Source organism: Lathamus discolor, chromosome 1 (assembly GCF_037157495.1).
Source record: "Lathamus discolor isolate bLatDis1 chromosome 1, bLatDis1.hap1, whole genome shotgun sequence".
Taxonomy (NCBI): domain Eukaryota; kingdom Metazoa; phylum Chordata; class Aves; order Psittaciformes; family Psittacidae; genus Lathamus; species Lathamus discolor.
In genome coordinates, this window is record NC_088884.1 from 13,540,513 (window position 1) to 13,554,702 (window position 14,190).

Consider the following 14,190-nt stretch of genomic DNA (forward strand, 5'->3'; position numbering starts at 1 on the left):
GAAGCAATATTTTAATACTGAAAAATATGAATCTACCCTGCTGTAAATGCATCTGTGCTGCAGGCTAAATCCTTGAGCAGTACTCATGTGTAGCTGGCTAAACTCCTGTATGAAAGAATCTATTTGCTAGCCATTACACTATTTCCAAAGGAAGTTCTCATTACATTTCATGCTATTATTATGTATTTACATCCCTTAATACAGCTCTTTGAATGTATTCTCTATCACTAAAGCAATTTCAATGCAATACTGTGTTAATTCTTTTTATCTACCCTAGAATATATTACTAAGTAAATGTTTTATATAAAATATATTAAATAGTAAATGTTTATACCCTCTTCTTGATAACTGATTTTTTTTATTGCACATTCTAATCCTTTCCAGCCTATCAGGTCTATGGTAGCTGTTTTTTACATTTTAATGTTTGAAAAGAAATAGAATCACATCAGCCTAAGGAAACAATTTTTTTATTTCTCTGAAATCCTCTAGAGATGTGGCCAATCATGTGAAAATTTGCTTTTCTTAATTGGTTTTCATGACTTGAAAAGCACAGTAGCAATAACCTACTAGCTCTTCAGCTCTACACAGTCTCATGGAGAAAAGAGGCAGACCTTCGTTTTGTAAATCAAAAGCAGACAGCAGGATTTTACACTTGATCTTTTCTTAAGTAGGAACTTTTTAGAACTTGTTTATGCATTCCAAAGTAGAAGTGCAAACCTGTAATCTTCACAGGTTGTATTGCATAAGTAATGTCTGTCATGAGATAAACCAGTTGCTGTTTTTTAGAAGCTCGTGGGGGGCTTTTAACAGTAAAATGAACATATTTCTGCTTCTGTATATATTCCATGCTTGGCTTTGCAAAAAGCGTCTGCAGTGCACTGCAATTCATGCAGGTTTTTGAAGACAAATATGGTTTAGTCTGGCAAAGATTTGGTTAAGGAGTAATTTAATACCAGCCTATAAGTACTTTAAGGGCAGCTATGGAGTTGAAGGAACCAAAGTCTTCTCAGTAGCGACAGATGATCTAGCAGGGGACAATGGCCACTGTGGGAGGATCCTAAGGTGCATTAGGAAGTAGTTCTTCACCAAGAACACTGGAACAGTCTGCCCAAAGAGGTGGAATTTCCATACTTGAAGGATGTGAGAGCCTGGAAATTGGGCTTGTCTCAAACATTGCTTATATTCCATAGCATGAGAGTCAGGAAACTGAATTTGTCTCAAACACCGCTTTAATTGAGCTTGTCTCAGATACCATTTGCATTTGACCATGGGAGGCCTTGCAAGAATTATCGCAAATGAAGCAAACAACAAGGATGTTGGCTTTTGATACTGCATAGGCAGGATCGTTCTGACCCTCTTGTTTAAAGCTGATAAGCCTCCACAGTACTGTGAAAAATGCTGACTCAAAGGATGCGGCACAACATGAGGGACAACGACCACCAAGAAGACCCTCACGGAACCCCAGTTGTGGAACTGCATATGTGTTCACTGAAACACGTCCACCATTATCATAGTAACGCCTTTCTACATTTCACATGCAAATTATGGATAACACCACATGAAACCTGAGCATAAAAGGGCAGGGCTCAGGTCAGAGGGTGAGCTCCCGCCACCAGCAACACCCTGGGTGAAGAGGGCCAATGAGACACCGCTGGATCCATGAGTGGTAACTATCTGCTTGTAACTCATCTCTTGCCTCCCTTTTCTCTCTCTCTCTCTCTCTCTCTCTCTCTCAGTCTCTCTCTCTCTCTCCCCCTACATTGATCTGTCCAGGACCAAACACTTGAATTTGTTAGAGTTTCAGCATCTGGCCTTGTTTGTGCCTTAATTCTTATCAGGCGACAAATATATTGACTCTGACCAGGTCTGAGTCACATACGTCTTTCGACCAGGTGGAGACAGAGGATTTAAAGGCCTCAATGGACAAAGCTATATCTGACCTGACCTAGTGATGGTGATAGTCCTACTTCAATAGGCAGTTATGCTCCAGAGGAAGTCTGCAAGATGTCCTTTCCAGCCAATATTTTCATGATTCAGTGATTCCATGATTAAGGTACTCAGGCTAGTATAGTCAGTAGTGACTGAGATTTGCCTAAATCCTAGCTTTGAAAATATCTCCTTGAACAACAAAGTGACTTGAAACAGCTACCCAGCTACAGGTACAGGAAAAAATGCAACAATAAAGGGTGGGGGGGAACATAACTGTTTTCATGAGATAAGGTAAAACCAGAAATACAGATAGTGAGGAAATCTTTGGTCCCTTCCAGTACTGGGAACCCTGCTTTTGTGCAGCTTGGACAGCACACTGCACAGTTGCCAGCTATGGAGGGGCTTCTTACCCCTCCCACGGTGTGGAGCCTTTTATTTTGTGTAGCAAACAATCATCTTCCCTGGACAGGCTGGGACGCAATCTCTCATAACTTTCAGCAGTGCCAGCACAGGCTTTAAGGACAAGGCTCAGTAGACCAGACTTGTCTTGTTCAAGATCACTAACTCCTCAAATCCAACATTTTTGGCAAGGCTTCCAGCACAGCTAGTTGAGCCTGGAGAACAGATAGCTTCAGGGGGCCTAACAGTGCCCCCCAGTACCTATGGGGAGGCTGGCAAGAGGTGCAAGCCATGCCCTTACTGAAGTCATGGGAGAGCAAGAAGATGTCAGAACCAGGGGAGGGTCTGGTGACATGTAAGGAAAACATTTTCCTAATGAGAATAGTCAAGCATTTGCAACTGGTTACCCAGGGAGGATTTGGGGTCTAAGGTCTTGGAGGTTTTCAAAATCTGGCTGGACAAACCCTGTGTAAACTGGTCTCAAGGCCAGGTTGGACAGGGCTTTGAACAACCTCATCTAGTGGAAGAGGTTCCTGCCAATGTCCGGGAGTTGGAACTAGTTGATCTTAAGATCCCTTCCAACCCAAACCATTCTATGATTATATGACTTCAGTGTTGTCCCTTTCTTGAGCAGCTGTATAATTCTGTAATTCTAAGCAGACATCTAAATTTAAGTCTTAATCTGTGAGCTGAATCCCTCCCTGCTAGCTAACCAATAAACATTAGAAGACAGCCTACACTGATAAATTGAGCAGAAGTTAATTAAAATGTGCCTTCCCACACTACTGAACTTAAATAATTTAGGAAAAAAAATTAACTTGGACAGATACTGTTTGGAATGACGCAAAGCTAGGCAACAGGAGAAGGATGCTATTGGAGTAAAAGAACAGCTAAGAGGACTTAAATATTTTCATCTGTTATCCTTTTTTAATTTTCTCAGCCAGTTACAGTCCCAGAGTGGATTAAATTTCAATATAACATTATCCCGAATGTCTGCTAGCATGGATGAAAAAGATGGAAAGGGCACAATTGCAAAGTTATGAAAATATCAAGTTACATTGAACTGATTATATGCAAGATGGAGTGTAGTCTTACATCACTAGAACAATTTGTACAAGGAGGGCCACCTCCCTTTTTATAAACATGGCAAAGTCTTCTTGTTGCACCATGTACTTGCCCTTTAACGTGTATCTCCATGCTGGGTCTGATACCTATCACAGCACGTCTGCTGTCCAGACATTGTGTGCTGTGTACATATGTAGGCCCAGGAAGAGCTGTATGTTCCCAGGGCTCCTGTTGAACTATTCTAGGTTTAAGTGACAAACACCTTTGCCTGAAATATATGTCTCCCATACATTATGCATTATGAAAATTGTACAAATACATGCTCATGTTGCTATATTCTGTTAGTCTTCCAGTAGTATCCCAGTGGTGACTTGTATTGCATATTCTGGTCTTTTTATGTATAATTCCTTGATCATCTTTCAGATAATGAAATTTAAATTTGTTTTTATCTTCAATGACTGAGCCTGGGCTTAGTTTTGTATTCAACATGTTCCTGTTTCTGATACGCGGATAGACTCCACAACTTCTTAGAGTTGTAAAGTAGGTATGCTATATTCAGCGCTGAGGCGCATGGGGATCGCTTCTCCAAAAGCATGAGCGCCCTCCCTTTGCCACTCAGTTCGTTTATATTACATATAATGATTACCTAAACATGAGATTGCTTCGCGCCTAATACATATGCAAAACATATTCCCGTCTAGCATTATAATTAGTTTTCTGGCATTTGTCCCATTGGTGCACCTTTGTTCCTTTTCTTTCTAAAGATACTATTTGAACAAGAATGTCTTAAATATTAAGCTATGTATCTTACCTACTACAATTCTGCCTAGCAGCTGTAAGTCCTACAATTCTGCTTCACCATTCTAGCAACTTTGACTCCTACGGTTCTGCTTCACCAAGCACAGTGACTGCTTGAGCAAGCAGGCACAATGTTAACCCTTTATTTCCCGGTATCATTTCAACCCACGTAGTCCTAGCTCTGCCTAGGTGTGCATGTTTATTCTGTATTCTGCTAGAAGAGTAAAGATCTTACTTGGCTTTTTGTTAACTCATGGAACGAGGATGGTCAAGGTAAATTATTTTGGGGCACACATCTGAAGGCAGAACTGGAGCTCAGACAGCCTGTTGTACAGCTCAGTGTCTGCTATTAACAGCCTTGCCAGGGGTTAGTGGTCTGTGGCCAATTCAGTTACTCTTCTTCAGTTTGCTGGGAAGGGAGTGTGAGGGTAAAGGCAAACCGATCTGTTTCCTTATGGTCTTGCCATGCTGTTTCCTACTAATTGAGATAGATTCTGAAGTGGGGGAAAAACTAAAAAGAAACAACCTTGGGAATCAAAATTTCCTACTTGAAGGCTTCCATTAGGCTTCCATTTAGGAAAAAGTTATCCAGTATATTACATTAAGTTGTTGTGATTCATACTGTTTGCAACACGGTCTTAGAGAAAAGCTCTTGTAGACTCAGGCAGCTGCAGCAGTGTTCAGCCAAATCTGGATTATGGATTCTTACAGCTGCTGTCAGTGACAAGGTTTTCAGAGATTGTTCAGTTTCTCTGTGGTCTGTTCTCATAGATTTACCCTTGCTTGAGGTTGTCATGGTTTAACCACAGGTGGCAACCAAGTGCCATGCAGCAGCTTACTCGTGCCCCCTCCCCACTCTGGTGGGATGAGAAGAAGAATCAGAAAAAAGGCAAAAACCTGTGGGCTGAGATAAGAACAGTTTAATAATTAAAGTAAAATGTAGTAATGCTGATGAGGAGGATATCAGCAACAACAATAATATTAATAATTATAGAAGGGAAGGGAGAGAGAGAGAGAGGAATAACCCTCCCCCCCCCCCCAAAAAAAAAAAAGTGATGCACAATACAATTGCTCACCACCCACTGACTGATACCCAGCTCATTCCTGAGCAGCAATCAGTAGCTCCCAACCAACTTCTCTCATTTTATATACTGGGTATGACGTGCTGTGGTATGGAATACCTCTTTGGCGAGTTTGGGTCAGGTGTCCTGTCCTCCTGGCTTCTTGTGCCCCTCCCCACTGGTAGAGCGTGAGACTGAAAAGTCCTTGGTCAGGGTAAGTGCTACTGTGAAGCAACTAAAACATCGGGGTGTTATCAGCGTTGTTCCCAGACTAAAGCCAAAATACAGCACTGCACCAGCTACTAAGAAGAAGAAAATTAGCTCTATCCCAGCTGAAACCAGGACAAGGTATTAATATCAGTCTCATGGTGGAATTGAAGGGGGAAAGAAGGAAAGAAAATAGATCATGCTGATTTTATAAACCATTGTAGTCTACTTTAGCATCCTGTTTATGAATTTGGCCTTCTCCTGTCTGTTGATACATATAGTGCCAAAGAGATGGTAGTCTGTGAGATTCCTGAGCTGGTTTTGTAACATAGTCGTGATCACAGTGATTAATCAGTGTAGGTGCAGTATTATGTACTATACATGTACTTGCATCATGGACATACTTTTAACCTTACCAATTTCCTCTTCAGGAAGACTTCAAATTGCCAGTCTCCCAATTGTAAACAAAAGGATATGAGTGCTCTATCTCCAAAGAAGACTGCATACAAATATGTGTTATCTTTCGTATTAGATTAATTCATTTTATTAAATCTCTCTTTTGTGATTAAAGGGGCAGACTGAGGGAGAAGAAATTAAATTAAATCAAAATTGCTATTTTTATCAGCCACTAAGAATATGCCAAAGTCATACCGAAGGTCAAAACCCAATGAAACTCTTGTGGTCATGATACAACTTACTCCACAAAACTAAAAAAGCTTAGATAATGGAAAATGACCTCCCAACCTTTAGCACTATAGTAGAATAGAGACACTCGAAAATTGTTTTGTTGTAGAGACCTTTTCCTCAGTTGGATTTCACACTGAATTTTCCTTATTTCTCTATTAAATTCTCAGTAGACTCACAATCCCATTAAAAGTAATTTATTTCACATGTGTTATTTTTCATTTTGCTGAGAAAAAAACCTCTGAGCCTTGACCCCGTCTTGAAATAAAAAAGTTATTTTTAGGGCAGGTCAAATTTTTTGTTTGTTTGTTTTGTGTTTTGTTTTTTGTTTGTTTGTTTTGATTTTTTTTAGAATCAGGTGACTCAAGAAAAGAGAAGGGAAAAAAAAAGAAGGCGACAATGGAAAATTGCATTTCTTTGTCCCTGCTGCATTTAGGATGTGGTCGTGCCTCAGGAGCCTAGAGAATTGCAGTTATGATGCGCCTGAGCTCAGGGCCCAACTTTCCATCTACGTATAAACATTCCTCTCGCTTCAGCCGAAGTGTTCACTTCTGGTTTGCGTAAAAAAAAAATTGCAAGAACTCTCTCGAGTAGGATCATTTAAGTATGATTTTGGCCACAGCTATTTACAAGTTCAGGCTTCGACTGAAGTGAGTAATTGAATTACGTTGAGCCTCTGAAGTTTGCCTTTTATTTATATATTTCCCCCAATTGTGTGGCTCGGTCTGCCTTTGGCTGCGTTCCCTGCAGCCTACCCGAGGGCTCTGCAGTTACATAAGGCTCTGTCTGCTGGGAGCCTATATAAAGCCTTTTTGCATGCCAGCAAGAGGCAGAATTTTATCAAGATCCAGGTCCCACTGCTGTGGTTCACACAAGCAGGAGGAGATTTGCTTGAAGATATACTGAAACCTGAACCCAGGCTGGTCTGTTTGCTAGCCAGTGCTTCACAGCTGTCAACCTGAGTCGCAAGTAGCAGCTACTGTAAGTGGCTGCTGTGCGCTATGAAGAATTTTTCATTTCCTATGCAGGATAACACACATCAGACCGAGAGTCCTTCTTCTCACAGATTCCTGAGTTTGACAAATCAGTCAGATCCTGTTGGAAGACCAGAAAGAGATGAGCAATTAGCTCAAGTAGAGATTGCTGTACTGGGGGTCATATTTCTGACAGCGTCTGTGGGCAATTTTATTCTCATACTGGTGCTGTGGCGAAGAAGAAGGAAGCTGTCTAGGATGTATGTGTTCATGCTTCACCTCAGCATCGCTGACTTAGTGGTAGCTTTTTTTCAAGTGCTGCCTCAACTCATATGGGATATTACAGATGTTTTCATAGGGCCAGATTTCTTGTGCAGAAGTATCAAGTATCTACAATTGCTGGGCATGTTTGCCTCTACTTATATGATAGTGGTCATGACAGTGGACAGATATCAAGCGGTTTGCTACCCTATGGTCACTTTTCAAAAGAAGAGAGCTCTCTGGAACATCCCCATTTGCACCAGCTGGTCTATATCACTGTTTCTTAGCCTACCACAGGTATTTATCTTTTCTAAGACTGAAATATCTCCAGGTATTTTTGAATGTTGGGGTGAATTTATTCAGCCGTGGGGCCCAAGGGCATATGTGACTTGGATTTTTGTAGTTATATTCTTCATTCCCTCAGCCATCCTCATCACGTGCCAGGTTAAGATTTGCAGGAAAATCAAAAGAAATATGTATGTCAAAACCCAGGATGAATATGAAGTAACAAATCAGAAGCAAGTCCTGCCATCCCGAGCAAGCAGTGTAAACTGTATTTCAAAGGCTATGATCAAGACTGTAAAAATGACAGTGGTGACAGTTGTTGCATATGTTCTCTGTTGGTCACCTTTCTTCATTGCACAGCTGTGGTCCGTGTGGTTCCCCAGTGTTGTGACAGAAGGTAAGAGACTCTCCATCCTCATTCATAACTTCATAGCAAGCTAGCAAATTGCTATGTTGCTTTAAATTTGCACTTTGCTTTTGTGTAAAAGTTGCATGTGATCATTTGAGTATGATTGAAAGAAATTTCTGCATTGGTTATCTAGTGTACCTAATTAGCTTCAGAGAACTTAATGTTATGTGATCAAAACGTGTGTATTTTGTGTCTTTTGAGTGATTAATGATTTAAAGATTAATGAACAGCCCAGTGAAAAGTATCATCTGCTTTACCAAAGGTTCAGACTTTTAGAGGTTTTAGATGTTATAGCTTCAGGTTTTTCGGTTCTTGAGGTGAAAAGGATGAGCTATTCCATGTAATGAAATATTTCTTATTTATTGGATAGAACAGTGATGTTATAAGCTATCTGGGGTTTTTTGAATGTTGAAATCATAAAATCATATTGATGAAATCTCTGTAGTACACTGTGAAATAATTAAAAGTTGTGAAACAGCTGTTTATAAAGCAAAAAAGCAAGCCTGAGAGAGGTATCGAAGAACACCATGTTGTAAACAAGATTAATCTTGTCAAACTTAAACTATCACCTCTTTGTGAAAGGCACACTCTGTATGTGACTGTTTAAGTTCACCTATTCTAAACTCAAAGATATAAACCAAAGGAAAAAAAAAGGTACTAGCTCTGCCCGATGAAAAAAGCCCATCTTCTGATCTTTGTTCTAAGAATTCTTCCTGTCAGTGTGAATTTGATTCTTATTATATGTACATTTATATCAATACCTATATCTGTATTTATCTGTACAGCAGGTTAGTAATTGCTTTAAAGTCTAATGCATCTACATCAAAAAAGAGCTTTTTGGAACTATTTAACTCTGAAATGCATAGAATAAGGTGTGCTTCATACCTTCAACAGTTAAAAAATTCATTGAATAAATGGGAATTTCCTCCTATTAGATTAACTTTAATATATGAACAGGTACACCAGAAAGAAGCAGACTATGAAAATGTTACAGATTTGTACGAGTGCTTTATTGACTCTGTTATTCCTTTAACTGTTTCATTCTAGGTTCAGCATTCACCATTATCATGCTCCTTGGCAATTTAAATAGCTGTACCAACCCCTGGATTTACATGTATTTTTGTGGCCACATTCCATATTGCACAAGTAAGCAGATAGAGAACACCTCGGCTCAAGAAGAATCGGTGATTACTGGAAGCATTCATCTCGTAGACCGAGACCCTGAGGAGAACAGTACTGCTGCATAAATATTGAATGCTTTTTGTGGTTCTGTTTACATTACATTTGCCATATTCACAAGACATATTAGTGTTTTACCACCATTCCATGTTTTGTGGATAAAGAAGCTGGGAAATTGTCTTTTGTTGTATAAATATGTTTCTCTGCAGTTCTGTAGCATATGCAGGAAGTTTCTGTGTTGTGCAAGCCTGACTCAGTAGTTCCATCACCACTATGTTATCAGAGTGAATTCTTGTAAAGACTGATAGAGATATATAAAAGTGTCTTATATATTTTTTGTCCTGAAGTACTTTCCCTTCTCTGATTCTGGGTTTCTAAGCAGTAAAACTTTATAATTAACTGGCCCAACAAATTAAAACATAATCGGAAAATCTGGCATACTTAGACTTGAATATGTTTTCCCGTTGAACCATGAAGTGTTCATCATTCTTGTGTGACTGGGGAGCAGTCTGGCAAATCTTGAGAAGGCAGCAGAAAGTCAGGAAAATCCTTTGCCAGCTATTATCAATACCTGCTTTAAATTAACTCCTTATGTGCATTTATAAAATGCCAAACAGAATGATATCATTAAAAAAAGGAAAGGAATTTGATGTTCTTGTGACAACGAATGCCTACTTCCATTTCAGATGCCATTGTGGATCACAGGTATCATCAACAGAGTAGCAGTTCAGGTTTGTGTCTTCACACTATGGCATTTGATCTTCTATGTATTCTCTGGAGTGCAAGCAGTAAAGTGACTCCCTCTTCCCTCAATACACATGTGTACATACTTTAAATAAAAATGGGCTTTAGGAATGTACACTTTCTTTTGGTATTCAGACTTATTTGCCCTGGCAGGCAATTTATTGACAGAGTGTGCTCAGAACCCCTTCAGGCTCAAATTCAATTACTTCCCCATCATGATAATACTAAATCTGCATATTTTTATCTCAAAATGCCGTTTGCTTGTTGGTTTGTGGGTGTTTTATGCAGGTAGCTATTTAATCCCCTTTCAGTGCCTGCATTTTAATCAGAGGAGTATAGAAAGAATATCAGTAAGGCTCTTTCAGGTGAGACTAGAGCTGCATTCACAGAGATTCTTGGTGATACTTGCATATCATCTGCCTACCTTATACTATGTTTCATCAGCGCTATACACATTTCATTTTTGTGAATGCTAGCAGTCTCAAATTCGAATGGAGAAGCTATAAAAGTGTGGGGAGTGTAATAGTCTTTAAGTTATACTCAAAGAAATATTGATTTAAGCTAAACACTGATTGGATTGTGAGAAGTGCTGTTGTACAAAGAATACTTACACTTCAGATTAATGCCTGCTGAATATACTGTCAATTCTATGCCCTGTATAATTAGACCAGATAGGGGTATGAACCAAATATTGCTATTCTTTATCATGGGTAAAGCTAGTGTCCCAGTCTGGCTGGAAAGAAGAACAGATCTCTGAAAATTAGGAAGAGGGAGAAGGTGGGTGAAGATGGTCCCAGAACATGACAGGAATGGGAAGAGTCAGTATGAAGTCTCTTATTATAATTGCAATTGATACTTTTTTCTTGCTGTTTTTGTTACATTGGTTTTGGTTGTTTGATTCCCCCCCCCCCCCCTTTAATTGATAGTTGTTATTTCTACCCCACATGCACTCTGTCAGAGTAATTCTGTAACTCAAATGACAGCATTCTCATCTGAGGTACAAACATCCAAGATACAATCCATACTATTGATAGGATGATGCAATCCATACTACTGATAGGATATTTGCTATATTCATCCAGTGACTTCCTAAGACTTTCAGTCAAATTAGCACTCAGGTTCTCTCTTGTGGCCTAATTCAATGGTTAACAATGGGGGTTTGTTTTTCTACTTCCTTTGATTGCAGTTAGTTACATATTAAAATATGTAGTGTGGAAAAGGACTGTAAATAGAAATGCTTCAAGGAATTACCTGTGTCATTGTACTACTGGATTTGCAGCAAAACACATTGAAAGCTTCAAAAGCTATACATTTGAAAGAAAACAGGCATTTAAATTGTGTGTAAATAGTTGTGCAGATCCAGAACCGATGGAAGTCAGAATGCTGCTCAGAGACTGCAGTGGAACTCTGCCATTTTACACCCCTGATCTGGCCTCCGATATTTAAAATGTATAACTTCTATACTTAGACTTCTGCATAGCTCATATATTTGTTACTGGCTCTATAAATAATTTGGTAGACCTTAATTTCTCAAATAACAGTAGGTTAATGTGTTCTATGAAAGTCTGAGAGCAATATTAACTGTCCATATTTCAGATATTTTGATCATGTAATGAATGAAATGCCAGAACTTCTGAAGTTCCGTAATGAATAGTCACTGTCTGTAATGTTGAAAACAACAATATTTTTGTTTCGTAAGTGCTTTCTGTCTAATTTTCTTTCCCCTGAGATCCGTCCTGCTGTTAAGACGAAAAATAAAGGTTATTCAACCACAGCATCAAACTACAGGATGGACAATTTTAGTTTCAGTCCATTAGGAGGTATTTGAACACAGGTATTCCTGCTTTTTTTTTCCTAGCAAAGTGCATTGGGCTGCATTTTTCACTTGTAAGTCATTATAACTCATTATCCTGCATGGCCTGCCCTGCCTGCCCCTTGGGCAACACTGATCCCTGACAAACGCACTCAGCGGGGATTTTAATTCTGGTCCACAATTTTCTGTCAAAGTTCACTCTCAAATGGTGGAAAATTAATTTTGATAACTCTTTTTTCCTTTTTTTAATAAAGTGTCCTTTAACAGGGTTTTTCTTCTTAAGAAAATGATGTTTAAAATATAATGAATTTTTTCTCTTTGTAAATTTAGCCATTGGTTTTCTTGTTAGCTGTAGTTTGGAAATCTTATGCCATTGTTTTCCTATATATTTTGATTCTTCAGATGGACTATAGCTTTTCCAGTTCTCTGTCAACCTAGACTTCCAATAGGCATTTACAGTGTCTCATTAAGGGACGTGACTGTGAGACATCACTAGTCCGGCCAGGGTGTTTAATCCATATGGGAGAATCAGAAATTCGAATGTACAAGTCCCTGGAGGCACTGTGGAAGCACATGCAAATGAAAAAATCCAGTTAGGACATGACAACCTTCCTCAACGATGTCTAGATTCTGTTTTCTCACACAAATCATTTCTGAGCAGAATAATACATAGCATACTAGTTCACACTCTGGAGGTGAATGGCTATGCTGCTGATCCTGGCACTGCAGTAGTTTCTATTTATCTGGGTGGTTTAGTGGTTGTTCTTTTTTTTACTTTCCAGGGTTTTGTTACTGCATGAGAAAGGCACAGATCAGTAAAAGGAATTAGCTTCTTTCTTAAAAATGATTGGTTTGTTTTGCATTACAGATAAGATCAAAGACAACGCAATCTACCGATTCTGTATAGATTTGTTACAGAAAAAAACAAACCCTACAGAATGAAAGGAAAACCCCAACATGTGCTTAGTATTCTTTACAGTATATTTTGATAATTCTGTTGTTCTACAGAACTGTTGCTGTATTCTCATAGCCAGTCCTAGTTTTGATACTTGTTGCTGGTGAATGCTGAAGCCAGAGGTGTCAGGCAATAATCTCTTTAATATTTCACTAAAATGATGCTGATAAAATTTTAAAGATGGTGCCAAACTTATGTCCTGCCAATTTCACTCTGATCGCTTGGTTCTGACAATGTTAACTGGTTATCGGGTCGAATAAACTGCTCCTGACTTCACACTATTAGCCGAAGACTGGCAGTGTGATGTGGAGACCCAAGCTGGAACTGGCAGAGTTTATTATGTGAGGCAGACATGGCATGCAGACATGGCTGTATTGTCTAGTTCCCAAACACATGGCCGGGATAAAAGTATCCTCAAGAGCTTGTGAATGTTAGCTGTTCTTGGCTGAAGAGTATCATGAGCAGACAAAGGGAAAGTAAGATGATCCAGCTATTCAGTTATTTCAGTCAAATCCCGTTTGGACTGGATTTCTCAGAGAAAAAGGAAAAAGAAAAAAAAAAAAGAGAAAAAGGGCATGCCATGTTCTGTCTTCATAAGGTAGGGGTTTGGCCCCAAATGCCCTGGGTATCTACAGGAAACAGCCATGGCTGTGAAACAGACGATTCATACATTCAGTGAAGCAGGTCTGCAAAGGAAAGCAGTTCAAATGGGAATTGTATTACTTGTAGTAAGGCAGTCAGAAATAACTAATTTAGTGCTATATTAGATGATCCATATAGATTTGAATAAAGGAAATCACACTGTTAGAAACTCAGAAATAAACCTGATGTAATTCACATTACCACAGCAAAACTCCAACTGCCATCCCAATACCCATCTCTTCAGTCCTATGTGCGCACACCACCAGACCCCTCTATGCTCTTATGGTCACAGGTAGAGCCTCATGATCTGCAGTATCGTTCCCAAACTCTACTTGTCTAATCTCTTGCAGAGGTACCCCAGGTTCTCTTCACTTTGCCTTTCTGAACCAAAAGGACAGAAGCTGTGTCTTTTGGGCTTGTATGATGCTCCTGCTATTGCCAGTTCAGGACTTTCTGAGAGTCATCTTATTAAGAAGGCAATTTCTGGACATCTTTACAAGCCCTCTTTAAATCTTCCATTACTTTGTGCTTCACTTTTTCAGGAATGAAAGAAGCAATAGGTTTTGAGTGAAACTAAGCAGGCTATACCCACTCCCTCTTGCCATTTTTCTTGCCAACATAGCAGACCAGCATATACTTTCCCCCGGTACCTGTTCTATCATCGTTCCATAATGAACTTTGGAGGCAATGAAACTCTGTCCAACGGCTTTTTGAATTTCTATCCCAATGTTGCCCTAGAGGTGCAGTGCAAACATATGCAAGTGCTATTGCATTTATAAAATGCT

The 14,190-nt window shown here is 39.4% G+C and overlaps 1 protein-coding gene across 2 annotated transcripts; it reads left to right on the top strand.

The window, feature by feature from the left end:
* The first annotated feature begins 1,438 nt into the window (after positions 1-1,438).
* On the top strand, positions 1,439-10,930 carry LOC136006977 (arg8-vasotocin receptor-like). Of its 2 annotated transcripts, XM_065664960.1 has the most exons (3): positions 1,439-1,666; positions 6,496-8,060; positions 9,120-10,930. In XM_065664960.1, exons 2-3 carry the CDS (start codon positions 7,145-7,147, stop codon positions 9,317-9,319), a joined length of 1,116 nt encoding a protein of 371 aa, XP_065521032.1. In that variant the 5' UTR covers positions 1,439-1,666; positions 6,496-7,144; the 3' UTR covers positions 9,320-10,930. The 2 variants fall into 2 exon arrangements, with proteins under 2 accessions (XP_065521032.1, XP_065521033.1); XM_065664961.1 differs by lacking the exon at positions 1,439-1,666 and having other exon boundaries at positions 6,490-8,060.
* The last annotated feature ends 3,260 nt before the right edge of the window (positions 10,931-14,190 follow it).

Bases quoted from the DNA above. Each gene is read 5' to 3' on its own strand.
- LOC136006977 (XM_065664960.1), top strand. From the start codon at position 7,145: ATGAAGAATTTTTCATTTCCTATGCAGGATAACACACATCAGACCGAG. The intron at 8,061-9,119 runs GTAAGAGACTCT...GTTTCATTCTAG, and splicing joins CCCCAGTGTTGTGACAGAAG to GTTCAGCATTCACCATTATC.